The 12,690-nt window shown below is 40.2% G+C and overlaps 1 protein-coding gene across 1 annotated transcript in view; it reads right to left on the reverse strand.

Moving 5' to 3' along the window:
- SLC38A9 (solute carrier family 38, member 9) overlaps positions 1-4,110 on the reverse strand; it is a 39,040-nt gene extending 34,930 nt beyond the window's left edge. The window contains exon 1 of the mRNA XM_009894201.1: positions 3,961-4,110. Within this exon, the coding sequence (XP_009892503.1) occupies positions 3,961-4,064 (104 nt within the window). The 5' untranslated portion in view covers positions 4,065-4,110. The remainder of the gene's footprint in view (positions 1-3,960) is intronic.
- Between the last annotated feature and the right edge of the window lie 8,580 nt (positions 4,111-12,690).

Raw genomic sequence — 12,690 nt, forward strand, 5'->3', positions numbered from 1 at the left:
TGGCGAGTACCTATCTCAAGAAGCTTTAAACTAAACAATACTGTTTTCCAAGTACCTTTGCTGAAATAATTTTAAATAGCAAGCAACCGGTTCTGTACATCTGATCAAAATAGTGCTTTGAGTACTGAGCTGTTACAATATAATACAATTTTTTTTATGTCAGTGTGTGTTTTGGCTCTACGTGATGGTATTCATGACTTCACATTAGACAAACTTGTCATATTTAAATAAATACGAAAAAAATGCTCTTTACAGGACGCTTAACAGTTTAGTTCCTCTCCTCCAAAATGACCACAAGGAGCAACTTTAGCTTATTGCACAGATTTCTTTGAAACCTCAACATCAATCAGTTGCTTTTCAGGGATGTGATAAAATTATTTCACAGAAATAAACCTAGTAAAATTTATTTTACTGAGTCACCAAAATATTATAGCAATGCTGTATATGGCACAGGAGAAACTAAGGAGTAAACCTGATTCACTATCATAGAAATTAAAGGAAGGAGAAAAAGTAAGAATAAGAATACCATACTCACAGGTTGCTATTTCATAATTGGGAGCTGCCTATCTGGATAGGACCAGATGTCAGCGCACTTCTGTTAAGGAAACCTGTTCCAAAGAATTCCATGACTAACTTGATTTTTACTTTCTAAGCTGGTCTGAATTTACATAAGCATTGTAAACAGTATGCTTACAGTTTATCCTATACGATCTTCATTCTCTTGGCAATACATTTTACTTAAACTTCTTCTGCATTTTCCCCATTGTCATTATAATACTTACAGCACGACCACACAAGTATCATAAAATGCTGGATGCAGAACCAAAATAACCTTTCAGAGCACAATCCTAAGTCACCTCTGTTGCTCATAGGATACACATTTTAACAAATAAAGAACCACAAGCTTTACCGTAGCACATTTCAAGCACTGTTCCCTCTTCTGTGTCATAGGCAAAGCTATTCTACTCTTCTCTTACAAAGTAGTACGAAGGTTCTTAATTAAGAAGGTTCTAATTCTTCCCAGTTAGGAAGTAGTAATAATAGAAATTAGTAAAAATAGTAGCAACACAGAAAAAGGAAAAGCAGGCAATGCAGTAAAAAGACCACATGGGCGTGGAGGGGTAAAAGCACAATGAATGCAGAAACTGTAGTTGTGCACAGGTTGGTCCCGACCATTGTCTACCTTTTTGCAAGTTAGAAGAACTTTGAAAATAAAAGGGAACCAACCACTTCTGCATTAAAAAGGCTTCTCTGACTGCCATCTACAGACACTGTTTCATTTATAACTGTTTAATTTCACCTACTGACCTCTCCCTACATTGTGTGAGAACACTACGGGGCTTCAAGAAGAATAGAAAAAGGAAGAAGGCTTGATCTCCCTTTAGCAGGGGGCACTGTCAAGTTTTTTCACATGCAAAACAACTAACACAAAACATCATTTGTTTCTCTGAAGGTTCGAGTATTCCTGAAGAAAACTGCAGTTGACAATAGACAGATTTAAAGGGCAGTCAGAAGAAAAAAAAGAAACTCCCTCTCTTGCATACAGTAATCATCAATAAACCATCGCAGCAACGACATTCTAGTTTTTACAGGGACCTACAAAATGGGCAAAACACACCTAACACGGTATGAGGAATTCGTGTCATTGTGAAGAACAATAACATCCTCTTTAAGACGATTAAAAGTGGCTTTATATTTCCCCCAAATTAGCAAAAGAATAATAGACAAAATAATTTACAACTCTAAAAAACAATTAGCTTATTGTTCTTATGTAAACGCTGAAAAGCATGCCTTTCAAAAATCCCAAATCCTGAAAGCCGTTAAGACAACCAAATAACTATGTAAATCCCAAACAACTCAAACAAAAGAAGAGAATGCCACTAAGAAAGACAAACACTGATAACAAGCAAATCAGACAAAACACTTCAAGAGCTATCTCAATCAAAGCAAAATGACCACCCACCAACGGCTAATCAGGTTTCTGGATAGCAAGTTAAAAAAAGGCGCAAACTAAGCAGAGCAAATCAGGTACTATTGCACTTGCACTGTTTGGTACTTTAATAAACCTATCTCCCAGGAGCTGCTACTCCCTAAAGTTCTCATGAAGAGCCTCTTCAAACCACCGCACTGCACCGACCACACCTGACACAGACCTTGATGGCCCCTTCTCCCTCATTCCTTCTTCTAAAGATTGCACCACCTCTTCTAATACTTAGAGATGGAGTTCAGCCTTGTTTTGCCGCACTACAAGTTCCAGGACTTCCTGAAATCCCAGGGCTCATGCCTTTCATCTTTGTGCCTCTGTGTGCTTGGACGGCAAAAGACTAGGTTGCAGAAAATGGCAGAATGAACTCAAGGGAGGAGCAATAAGGACAAAGTGAATGGACCTGCAAAGCTGGAGGTTGGAATACAATCCAAGTACACGCTTCTGCTTTTTGGGAAGAGAAAAATTGCTACGTGTTATGACCTTTTATGAAGCTGGGCTTCCAAACCTAAGAAATCATTAAAAAAAAAAACAAACAAAACCACACAATGAGGAAACAATACCTACTGTCACTTTTGAAAAGTGGATCTTGGCATTTTGATGTATCACAAAGGCGTAAACTTCTCTCTTTGCTCCTGCATAACCACACCACCTGAAACCCATTGCTCCTCAAACACAACACATACTTCCTCTGACACAAGGGGCTCCCAAAAGCCATATAAATTAGCAGTTGTCTTATGCCAGGAGGGCCTCAGACACTCCTCAGAAAGAAGATAAAGCAAGAATTCTTTTTGCACATTTCCTTTTCCCACCTGAAAGTACTCTACTGTTTCCTGATCTTTTTATACACAATTCTGTATGCTCTTACACCCGTGCTCCGTTTGTCCCCTGGGCTCATTCAGACCCTTATCCCTCCTTCCTTTGCTTGCAGAGAAAAAAAGAGATTGTTTAGCCACTGGCTAACGTGCAAGCAGGCTCTCACAGCTTTCCAAAGCTGCAGCCTCGGACAGCAGCAAAACACTATAATCAAGAACTCCCTTTTTTTTTTTTCCCCCTTCCCCTGAAGTGGGCTCCACCAAAAGGATTTCGTATACAACAGTGCCATCTTCAGTTCCTTCAGCAAAACTGCTATACTGAAATACGACACTGGATGCAAAGGGCAAAAAAACCCAAAGAGCCATAAACAGGGTCCAAGAGGTAGCACGGGGCTATTCTTTCATCTAAAACAGCAGAGCTGGTGCCGCCAGCTACCATAAGAAACTCAGTTCCCACTCCGACCTCAGTTTTGGTTCCAGAACCAACTCACAGAAATCTTAACTGCACCAGCAGAGGAAGTCTCCTACTCCCACCTCCTTTGGGGAACAGAGCTGTTAAACTCTTAAGAAAACATGCAAAATAACCACTTAGTTCGATATGCATTATTTTCGCAGGCTGGGCTGCCGAATTTTTCATATTTGCTCGATCTCAAAAAATATTTCAGTTTTTTTCTTAAAGGCAATAAAGGTCGCTCAATTCTCTCAGTACTAGCAAATAATGTGTTTTTCCAGCATCACCTGCAGAATGCATACAGAGCCATTTACATATACTGACAGCCATTTATCTACACCATCTGGCAGGCTTTCTTTCCTCCTCTCAACATTTCAGTTTGTTATGCTAAATAAAACCCATCATGCTTCGGTATACACACATGACATTCAGTGTTTGAAGAGCACTTTAAAAGCCACATGCCAAGTTCTTACTGGAGAACTCCCTCTGAAGTGATGTCAATAGAAAAATCTTATAAACAAAACACAATATGAACATCTGTTCACCTGGTGCTTGGAAATAATATGATATAGAGACAAAGTAGGAACTGTTTGTACTCAGATTCTGGTTTCCAAATGTTAGTCTTCTGTCTTTGTAGGATTCTGTTGCTTAAAAGCAAAGATTAAACAACTCATTGCTATATCATGCTGTAGGTTCAGCCTTCCTCATACCTTTTGCACTTAAAATCTTCTGGATTAAACTGTATATTCATTATTCCATAATTGCTTTCATCGCCTCCCACAGGAACTAAGAGAGGTTTGGTATCCTCTTCCATATTTGGTGAATGTGCCTCCTCCTTCTAGATTCTCTCAGTTATTCTGACCTAAAAAAAATGAAACAAGACAACTGCATTTAAGTCAAACCGTGTTCCTGCTAGCTACAAATTTAACACTGGCAGAGGCCCACAGCTTCAGAAGCTCCTGGGGTGAAAATTACCAGAAATCCCTTTGACTTGCCACTTGAGAATTCTCATTCCTTAATGCAAACATCACGGGTCAAGTACAGTGGGAACAGTATTTTTTAAAACACACTATCCATTTAAGTAAAGTGGTCAATGTGCAATTGTACTCTGAATCTCTTTTAGCACCACAACAGGCAATATAACTTAAAGTAATATGATGGATGCTGTTGCTTATATTTGGAGTAAAACAGGTTTGTAAAAAGTGAGCCTTGGAATTTGAATTTCCTTTGAGCTACCACAGCTAGGAATCAAGTCTATCATGTGCAAATTAATGTTAAGTATATTCGTACGTAGCTCTTATCTTCCTGCTTTCAAAGCATGGGACTCCTTTTCTTACTGCTCCACTGTAAGACCTGTGTAATTTCTAAAGGAGCTATATTTCCAATTTGTAACAGTACAGCTGAGAACAATTTATACAGTTATTAGAGACCATTGTTTCACTAAATTACTTCAAACTTTGCAGCAGACACACATGCAGTTTTCCAGTGTATTACCCAGAATAAAGATCAGATTATTGCAGTCTCCCATGTCCAGGCTCTTTGAATTAAGTGCAATGAATGGTTTAATAATGCATTAATAACAACAAAGTATTATATGCATTCAGAGCACTCCTGGCCAAACAATGGGGAGCAGATCGCTTTTAAGCTAATGGAATTCTACTTAGACTGAATTACAGTCCTCACAGGGGACTCGCTGCGGTCTCACACGCAACTGAACAAATGTGATGGCTTTAACAGCTCTCATCCCTGCTACCTCCAGAAGAAATCCTCAGACAGGACTCCTTCAAACAGAAATAGTAGAAGTGTTTGCTCTTTCAAGGGTGCTGTTTCCTGATGCTTTAGAATGTTAGACAAGGTGAGGAAGAACGGCACTGGATGTCTGAAACCTGGAATGGCAATGGAGGAAGATAATATAGAAAGAACCTGGTGCATATCATCCTTCTTCATCCTCATGGAATTACACTGTAAATGCCCAGTCCCAGAAATTACATCAACCTAAGTTAAGCATTAACATGGCTCTACCCCTTCCTAGCTGCATGTTGCTAGTCCTCTTGTATTACCTCATGCTGTTAATGTCTCTGTCAAAAAAACAAAGAATCTGAAGGAGAGGATGAAAAGGAGGGAAAGTTAGCAATTTTCAATCATGTCGACTCTCTGGGGCTCAAACAATTGCTAAAGGAGGAGTGGGAAAACACTGAAGAAGCACATAGGGGACTGCAGAAGCACTGAGACTGGCTCAATCTGCTGAGGAAGTGCATTTTAGAGGACCGGCACCCTCGGCTCCCCCTCTCCCTCCCTGGTGTGCTGAGCACAGGCAATGGCTTTTGGCTCTCAAGGGGAGGTGACCACTGGAGGCTCCAGTTCATGGAAACACTGCTGAAAGGACTAGACATGCCCTTGACAGCTCAAGAGTATTTGTGTGATCCCACACTAAACTAAACTGGGAAGATGGATCCAAATGAAAATTAACCATTCCTTCCTTTGCTTTAAATCCAAATCAGTGTTGAGCTTGGGGCTTGTTGTCTGGTTGCACACACCTGCATGCTTGTGCAAAGGAGGGGATAGTGCAAGGGTATAGCCATTTAACCCGGCAGTGCTGCCAGTTTCCTCCTAGTTTCAGCATCCATAACAAGATTTGAATGAAGCTACTAAGCTCAAAAGCATGCTTTGGAGTTTAAAGGCATGATTTTCTCTTGTTCATTTTAGCTCAGGAGGCAATAAGCAATCAGTGATAATAATCCAGGCAATCTTAAAAGCCTTATTTGCACTCCCTGATACCATCCTCTTTCTCTTGCACTTTGTTTCTGCTGCCACATTCTCTAAAGGCTTCTTTCCTGTCTTTTTTCCAAAGCCTTTCCAAAATGGGGTTTCTCTTATCTACGTTAACTTACTGCTGCATCTCTTCTACCACTGTAGCCCTTCTATAAACCATCAGTTCAGATTCTTTACCCTAAAGTCCTTCCATTCCACATCACTGCTGCTGGTTCTCTGGCCTCAACTGAGCATCTTACATTCTCTCATCATTCTCAGTTCACCTGGTGGTGCTCAGCTTTTGAATTCCTGCTCCTCATTTTCTGTCTGTTCTCTGTCTTTCCTACACACTGTCAAAATTGCTTTCCAAACCTGCCTTTACTAAACACTGTTTACAAAGAGATTTCTTAGTTCACAGCAATATTTTTCTTTCCTTTCACGTGGCACCCTTTTCCTTTCCAAACACTGTTTATAGCTCCCCTCTTGTTCATTTTTCCTGAGTTTCCTTATTTTTCTACAGCTCCAGATCACCTCCTTCATCACTGCTGATTCCATAGTACTTTCCACCCCTTTTGCGCCCTGCACCCTCCCACTGTTAAATTCACCCCAGTGCACATCAACTTCTGCCAGCAGCTAAATACTTCCAAAACAAAAATACAGGCCCCAGAGATTTCACGCACTGCTACAGCTATCCACCTACTCCTCTGCCATTCCCATTACAAACCACTTTTTGCATCCCTCTGACCACACCTGAAGATAGCAACCTTCACAGACTTTTATTTTTTGCTTTTAATTGCGACCTCTAGTGTCTACAGCCTCTTTCTAGGACCTCACCAGTGGTCTCAGGCAGAAGACTGGTAATGTGGTATTTATCTTGGTTTATTTCATTCTTTTCTCTTTTTCACCTTAACATCCTGCATGCTTTTTCTGAACAGAAACAGCCAGGTCTCAAAAACTGATCCCTCACTTGTTCTGCATTTTGGAACACTTTCTGAGTTTAAATCACACTTTGGATTTAGCCATAAAAATGCAGATGAAAATTTAAATTCCTAATGGCTGAACTGAAATTCGAAATAAATTCAAACCCCAAATACTCAGAAGTGGTGTTAGCTAGAATTTTCCAGAAGACTACAGTACTGAGATCCCTTCCTTCCTCCCACAGGCCCTAGTTTACGATGCAGAGTAAGCTGTCATTAAATGTTAATTTAAGATACTGCTTTGAATCCCTTCCTCAAAACCTGTTGTAAATAATGTATTTGTGCTTTACAATTCAATCTGACAAACGCAGAAAACATTGATCACCAGCTTCATTTTCTCTGCACGATGGCTATAAATAAAGAACCCAGAACATTTTATAGTATTCCGTAAAGAAAAATAATCCTTTCAAAACATAGCATACACAAATTTTGGTGTGAAAGCATGATTTGGGGCTTACGGAGTTGTTACTTAGTGACTCTTTTGGGTCTACTTAAAAACTGGATTGATGAAGACAGTTTATTTTTTAAGTGTTTATTGTTGAGAGCACATAGGTGAAACTTATGACCAGCAAATTGATTACTTTACAAACAGATGCAGCTATCGTTATGTAAAGGCTGCAGCTGAAGCCAGTACAGCTTAAAAGAAAATTGTAAGCAGAAGAGTAAAAAGAAGAAAAATGAATCTGATTAACCTCTCTCTTATCTAATTTCTAGCCCTTTTGGCAGGACTGCATTTTCAACAAACATTTTTAATACCAGATTAAGCCAGTTGTGCTATCTGAACTTACTGCCTGACATTTTCCATTACAATAACTTCTTCTCAACTGCTTACTTTCCCCGTGTCCTAGTCATCCAAACATTTTTTAATACTAGGTAGCTAATGTATGTTCACCTCATTCTAAAGGTTTCTTTTAGAAACCTGGGATAGGACATGCAGTATTCTCTACATGGTCTTAAAAGCCTATAATCAGGACTGGGATATCAAACACAAAGACTTCATGTCAAAAATCAAAGTTGCTTGACAAACCTCATTCTGTTTGTATATTTTACAATACACTGTGGTTACAGTTTCCATGAGCCCACTGTTGCATTCAGAGAATTACTATGGATCTCTGGGAATTGATGTATGGCTGCTTGGAAATAGAGAAGGCTGCTTTAAGGACACCTGACTCATTTGTTGTCAAACTGGATTTTCCTGCAAGTGGGAAAGAGGTTCCTGCTAGCTGTAGTGTACCTGGAGTTTGTGATATGAATTCATGGTACTTTGTCTTCAGCAGCGCTGTGAGTGAAAGGCATCACTCTTCCCTGCTGCTCATTCTCCCAGTCTTTCCTCCCTCTCTTTGTGGTGGCACAGCTATTTGTCTTCTTTCTTGTATCAGTGGAATGAACATGACTGGGGAATAGAACTGACTGAAAAAACAGACCTAAAGAGGAAGATAATTGTTTTGGGTCTGGTTTGGTGTTGTCTGGGTTGTATTTCTGCAGAACCAGCAGTTTCATTGTCCAGTTGAAGAGACACGGGTATAGTTTGTGGAAGAAAGAAGGCAATACTGCTGGAAGCGTAACTAAAACCACAACCTGAAGGACCAAATATCTAAAGGGTGGGCTGAAGGAGGATGGAGCCAGGCTCTTCTCGGTGGTTCCCAGTGACAGGACAAGGGGCAATGGGCACAAGTTGGAACATAGGAAGTTCCGTTCCAACACAAAAAAACTTCTTTACGGTTCGGGTGACAGAGCACGGGAACAGGCTGCCCAGGGAGGGTGTGGAGTCCCCTTCTCTGGAGATTTTCAAAACCCGCCCGGATGCAGTCCTGAGTAATGTGCTCCAGGCAATCCTGCTTTAGCAGGGGAGTGGGACTAGATGATCTCTAGAGGTCCCTTCCAACTCTGAGATTCTGTGATTCTGTGTGACCACCTACCTCTGACAGTATGTTCCCCGTTTTTTCCTTCTGCTCAGAACCCGCTTCGTGTAATGCTGCAAAACATAAGAGTATTTGTGCTGTGCACCACTGAATGATGTTAAATATTTTGAAAGCAACAAAGTAACTTTCAAACCCAGCATTCAAAGTTAATGGATTTTTTTTATGTGCTTTATTCCCTATCCTTAGAATAAGGATAATGCCAATACTTTGCCTTAGCTCATAGAAATGCTGTGAAAACAAATTAACTTTTACATAAAACTCAGCTGTGATTCATACTAAGCACTGCAAAAAATGTCAAAAAGGAACAGTTACAGTTTGCTGACCAGCAATTAAGGCAGATCAGCCTCATGCAAAAGTGAAACAAACACTATCACTTTGCTGCTCTAACAAAACATTCCCTCTTCTGAGTACTGTTCATCTTGAGAACAATAACGATCTGATAACTAAATATTTCTAATTGATATCATAATTCATAGGCACCAAGATGACTAAGATTGCCTAGGCAATTTTAATTTTCATTAAATTCAGCTAAGTTTAATACTCCAACATTTGAATACTCCAACTTTGCAAACTCTGTCCTTTTAAACACAGGTTTGTTTGTTTAACTATCTGAGCACAGGTAGTAGGTTCACTTTGTAACATATTTTGTAATGAATGAGAAATAGGGATTTTCTCCTCAACATATTGGACTTTATATTCTTCTCTAAAAACTCTTCTTGCCTCTCTAGATCCTCTGCCATTTGCTGGTCACCGTTCTACTCTTCTGCAAGTTCTCTTCTTTCACCTGCAGGGACCTGCTTTCTTTCCTCCTCTGCCACAAACATCCTGTCCCTCCTCTCTTAGCTTCTGCTAGTGACAGCAGAGATGAAGATCACAGACAGCGGTAACTGCATCCTCCTACAACTAAAATCTTATTGATAAGGCAGGAACAAAGGAAGAAATTCTGTGTTTTCCCCTCAGCATGCGGCACTGCTGCTGAGGGGAAACAGCGGTAACAATGTTTCCTCTGCAGCCATATTTCTTTTCGTGTCCAATTCAGCTTTGCTGACAAAGGCGTTTGGTTTTGCTTGTGAAACTCCCAACCTATCATGTAACAGATACCTGCTACTTGGTCCTCCAAGCATTTCACTCCAGGAGGAAATACTCTGACTTATATACCTCCATGAAAGTCAGTGTTAAGTGCTGTTGAAAACATCCCCCTAAACTTTCACGGCTGTATCTATCATAGTTATTAGGACAAAAAGGTAGACTTTCCACAACAGCTATGATAAAGGAAATACATTCTGGACATACCCTTGTGGCACCAAAAGCCCCATAAACTTGGAGCAGTGTTGACATTACCGTCTTTCAAGAACAGCTGTACACTACCTTAAAGCATGCTCAGTTGTCCTCCTTTCACTTATGAAGGAATGGCTACATCTAGAAGGAAAATTTGAAATACTCTTCCAGATACAAAAAAATCTGTCCAAACTGTTAGCATGCTAAAAAAAGTTTGGGATTCTCTTCCGGGTAAGGGCTTAAAACAGCAAGTACTTTTTCCAATCATATGCTATCAACACAGTCCTAACCATCATTAATACCCAATCGCCTACGTGTTCAAACACCATTAACGTCAAGGTATCTTTCAATGGTCAAAAGTCTGCACAGACTTTGAATTCTGTTGTCTCTTTTCTTTCCAGGATATAATTTCACTGGTTGCCTGCAGTGAAGCTGTCTTAGTATGCCCTCTTGCCCCGTTTAGAATTATGCTACAAACGTCTGAAGAACTACATCAGAAGGACAGCAAAAGGGAAGAAGCGGGTGAGAATTTAATAATACAGGTTTTCTGCTGCTGGTCATAAACTGTGAAGCAATACCTGCCGGTACTCAAGATACTTTTCCCAGTCCCACTCTTTGCTATGCACATGACTTTCAGATGGTAATCTAGATACAGCTAGACCTTCATTAGTCTTCACTGGCTTGCCTCACGAGTTTCTGCTTTCACTGCCTTCAGGTTCTCTCTTTCTCCCCTGGTTACATCTGAAAAGCTTCAAAGAGTGAAGACATGGACTCAGCAGACTTAGAAACCTCATTTTAGCCTGGTGGCCGTGCTGTGATGTGGTCTTCTTTGTATTGGATGACAAAACTACATTAGAGTTTGCTTGCACTGTGAATCTAACAATGACAGATTTATGCGTCAATGCATCTTAACAGGTCATTCAGAGTTACAGCCCAGGCCATACAAGAGGTTTACCAAACAGGTTTACCCCATAGCAGGAACAAAACTGTGTTCATTTAGTCAGTCATCCTAGTCATCCCACAAACACAAACTGTACTTAGCTGGTTTGTAGGTTTACTACAGAGCCTTCCGTAGAGGGCAGTGGGAGGAAGGTAGAGAGGAGCACTGCCACTACAGCCTCTACCATACCATCATGGCTACCAACACAGTTGGACACGGTGCTGGAAAAACAGCAGCTGGAGCTCTGAGAGCTGTTTATGCCCCACATTACTAATGCTGGAGTTGCTGCACAGATGTTAGCAGTAGTTCTGTAACACAGAAGCATAGGAGACACAGTGGAACAGCCATCACAGATGAAGCCAGAACTCTTAATTTGGAAGTCACGTACCTTAAAATGATCGATCACAGAACTTAGTCACATATAGCTTGTTACTTTTCAGCCTGTTTAATTACAACTGCAGTCTTAAATTATTTTAGTAGGAATTTTATCACCAAAAGCTGTTCTTGTGCTTATGTGCAGCAGTAGTTTTCTTTGTTTTGAGATTTCTAGTAGTTCTTAAAACAATAGCTCCCCATCAATTAGATTACACAAATAAAATCGTGAAAATTTAAACTGTGGACACATTTTGTTTCATTTCTTATTTAAAGTCACTACTCCCTAAAACCCCACATCATACTCATGGTTTAAATGCAAGAATTCACTAATGAAAGTATTTAGAACAACTACGAAAAATTATTTTTAAAAGTGCCACTTGGTGTGACCTGGCCTTCTTTTAAATTCTGAGTGGGTGAATGGATGAATAAAGCTCAAGGCATAAATCTCAATTCAACTGCATGCTGTGGACATATGAATTGTCAGAAATAAGCAGGGTCTACACTGGAAGACAAGGACTTCAAAGCAGGACAGAAGAGTTCCTCGATTCCTGTTCTGGGGCAGCAAGTCCTCCATCAGAAGAGACTGAAGAATGCTAAACTGGTCCTAAGAGCAGTTGCATATGTTCAGAGCTCCTTAAAGCTGGGACAGCTTGCCACCAGTTACCTTGTCCATATCCTCCTACAACTGTATTGGTTGAAGATAATTAAAACTGTATAAGCAATGTAAGTTTGCAACCTTTTGGGAATAAAAGACTCTTGAATATACAAGCTGAACCACTGTTGAGCTTCTGTGTACCTCTGACTAAGCCGATGGGTATGTGGTCGCTGCTAGATAATAAATCTAAGTAAAATTAGGAAAAACTCAAACATTAATTGGATTTGTCTTCAACAGATAAAGCATCTATTATTTGATTTTATTTTTTTTTTGGTGGAGACTGTAAGGAAATACTTACAAGAACATAAAATTACCACCTTAGGGACTAACTTAAATTCTTAAGTTTTTACCACTTTTTTTTTTTTATTTTTTTTTTTAAGGCTGATGGACCCACAGACCCGTTAACACCGACGAAAGCTTTTCCCCGATTTCTGGCTGGCTCGGAAAGCTCTCACGCCATGCGTCCGTACATCAGACCGCGCCGCTGTTTTTGCTCGTTTTTCCCCACCACGACACGCTACACACGAACCACACCGCCGGTG

Source organism: Charadrius vociferus, unplaced genomic scaffold, assembly GCF_000708025.1.
Source record: "Charadrius vociferus isolate BGI_N301 unplaced genomic scaffold, ASM70802v2 scaffold70, whole genome shotgun sequence".
Taxonomy (NCBI): Eukaryota; Metazoa; Chordata; class Aves; order Charadriiformes; family Charadriidae; genus Charadrius; species Charadrius vociferus.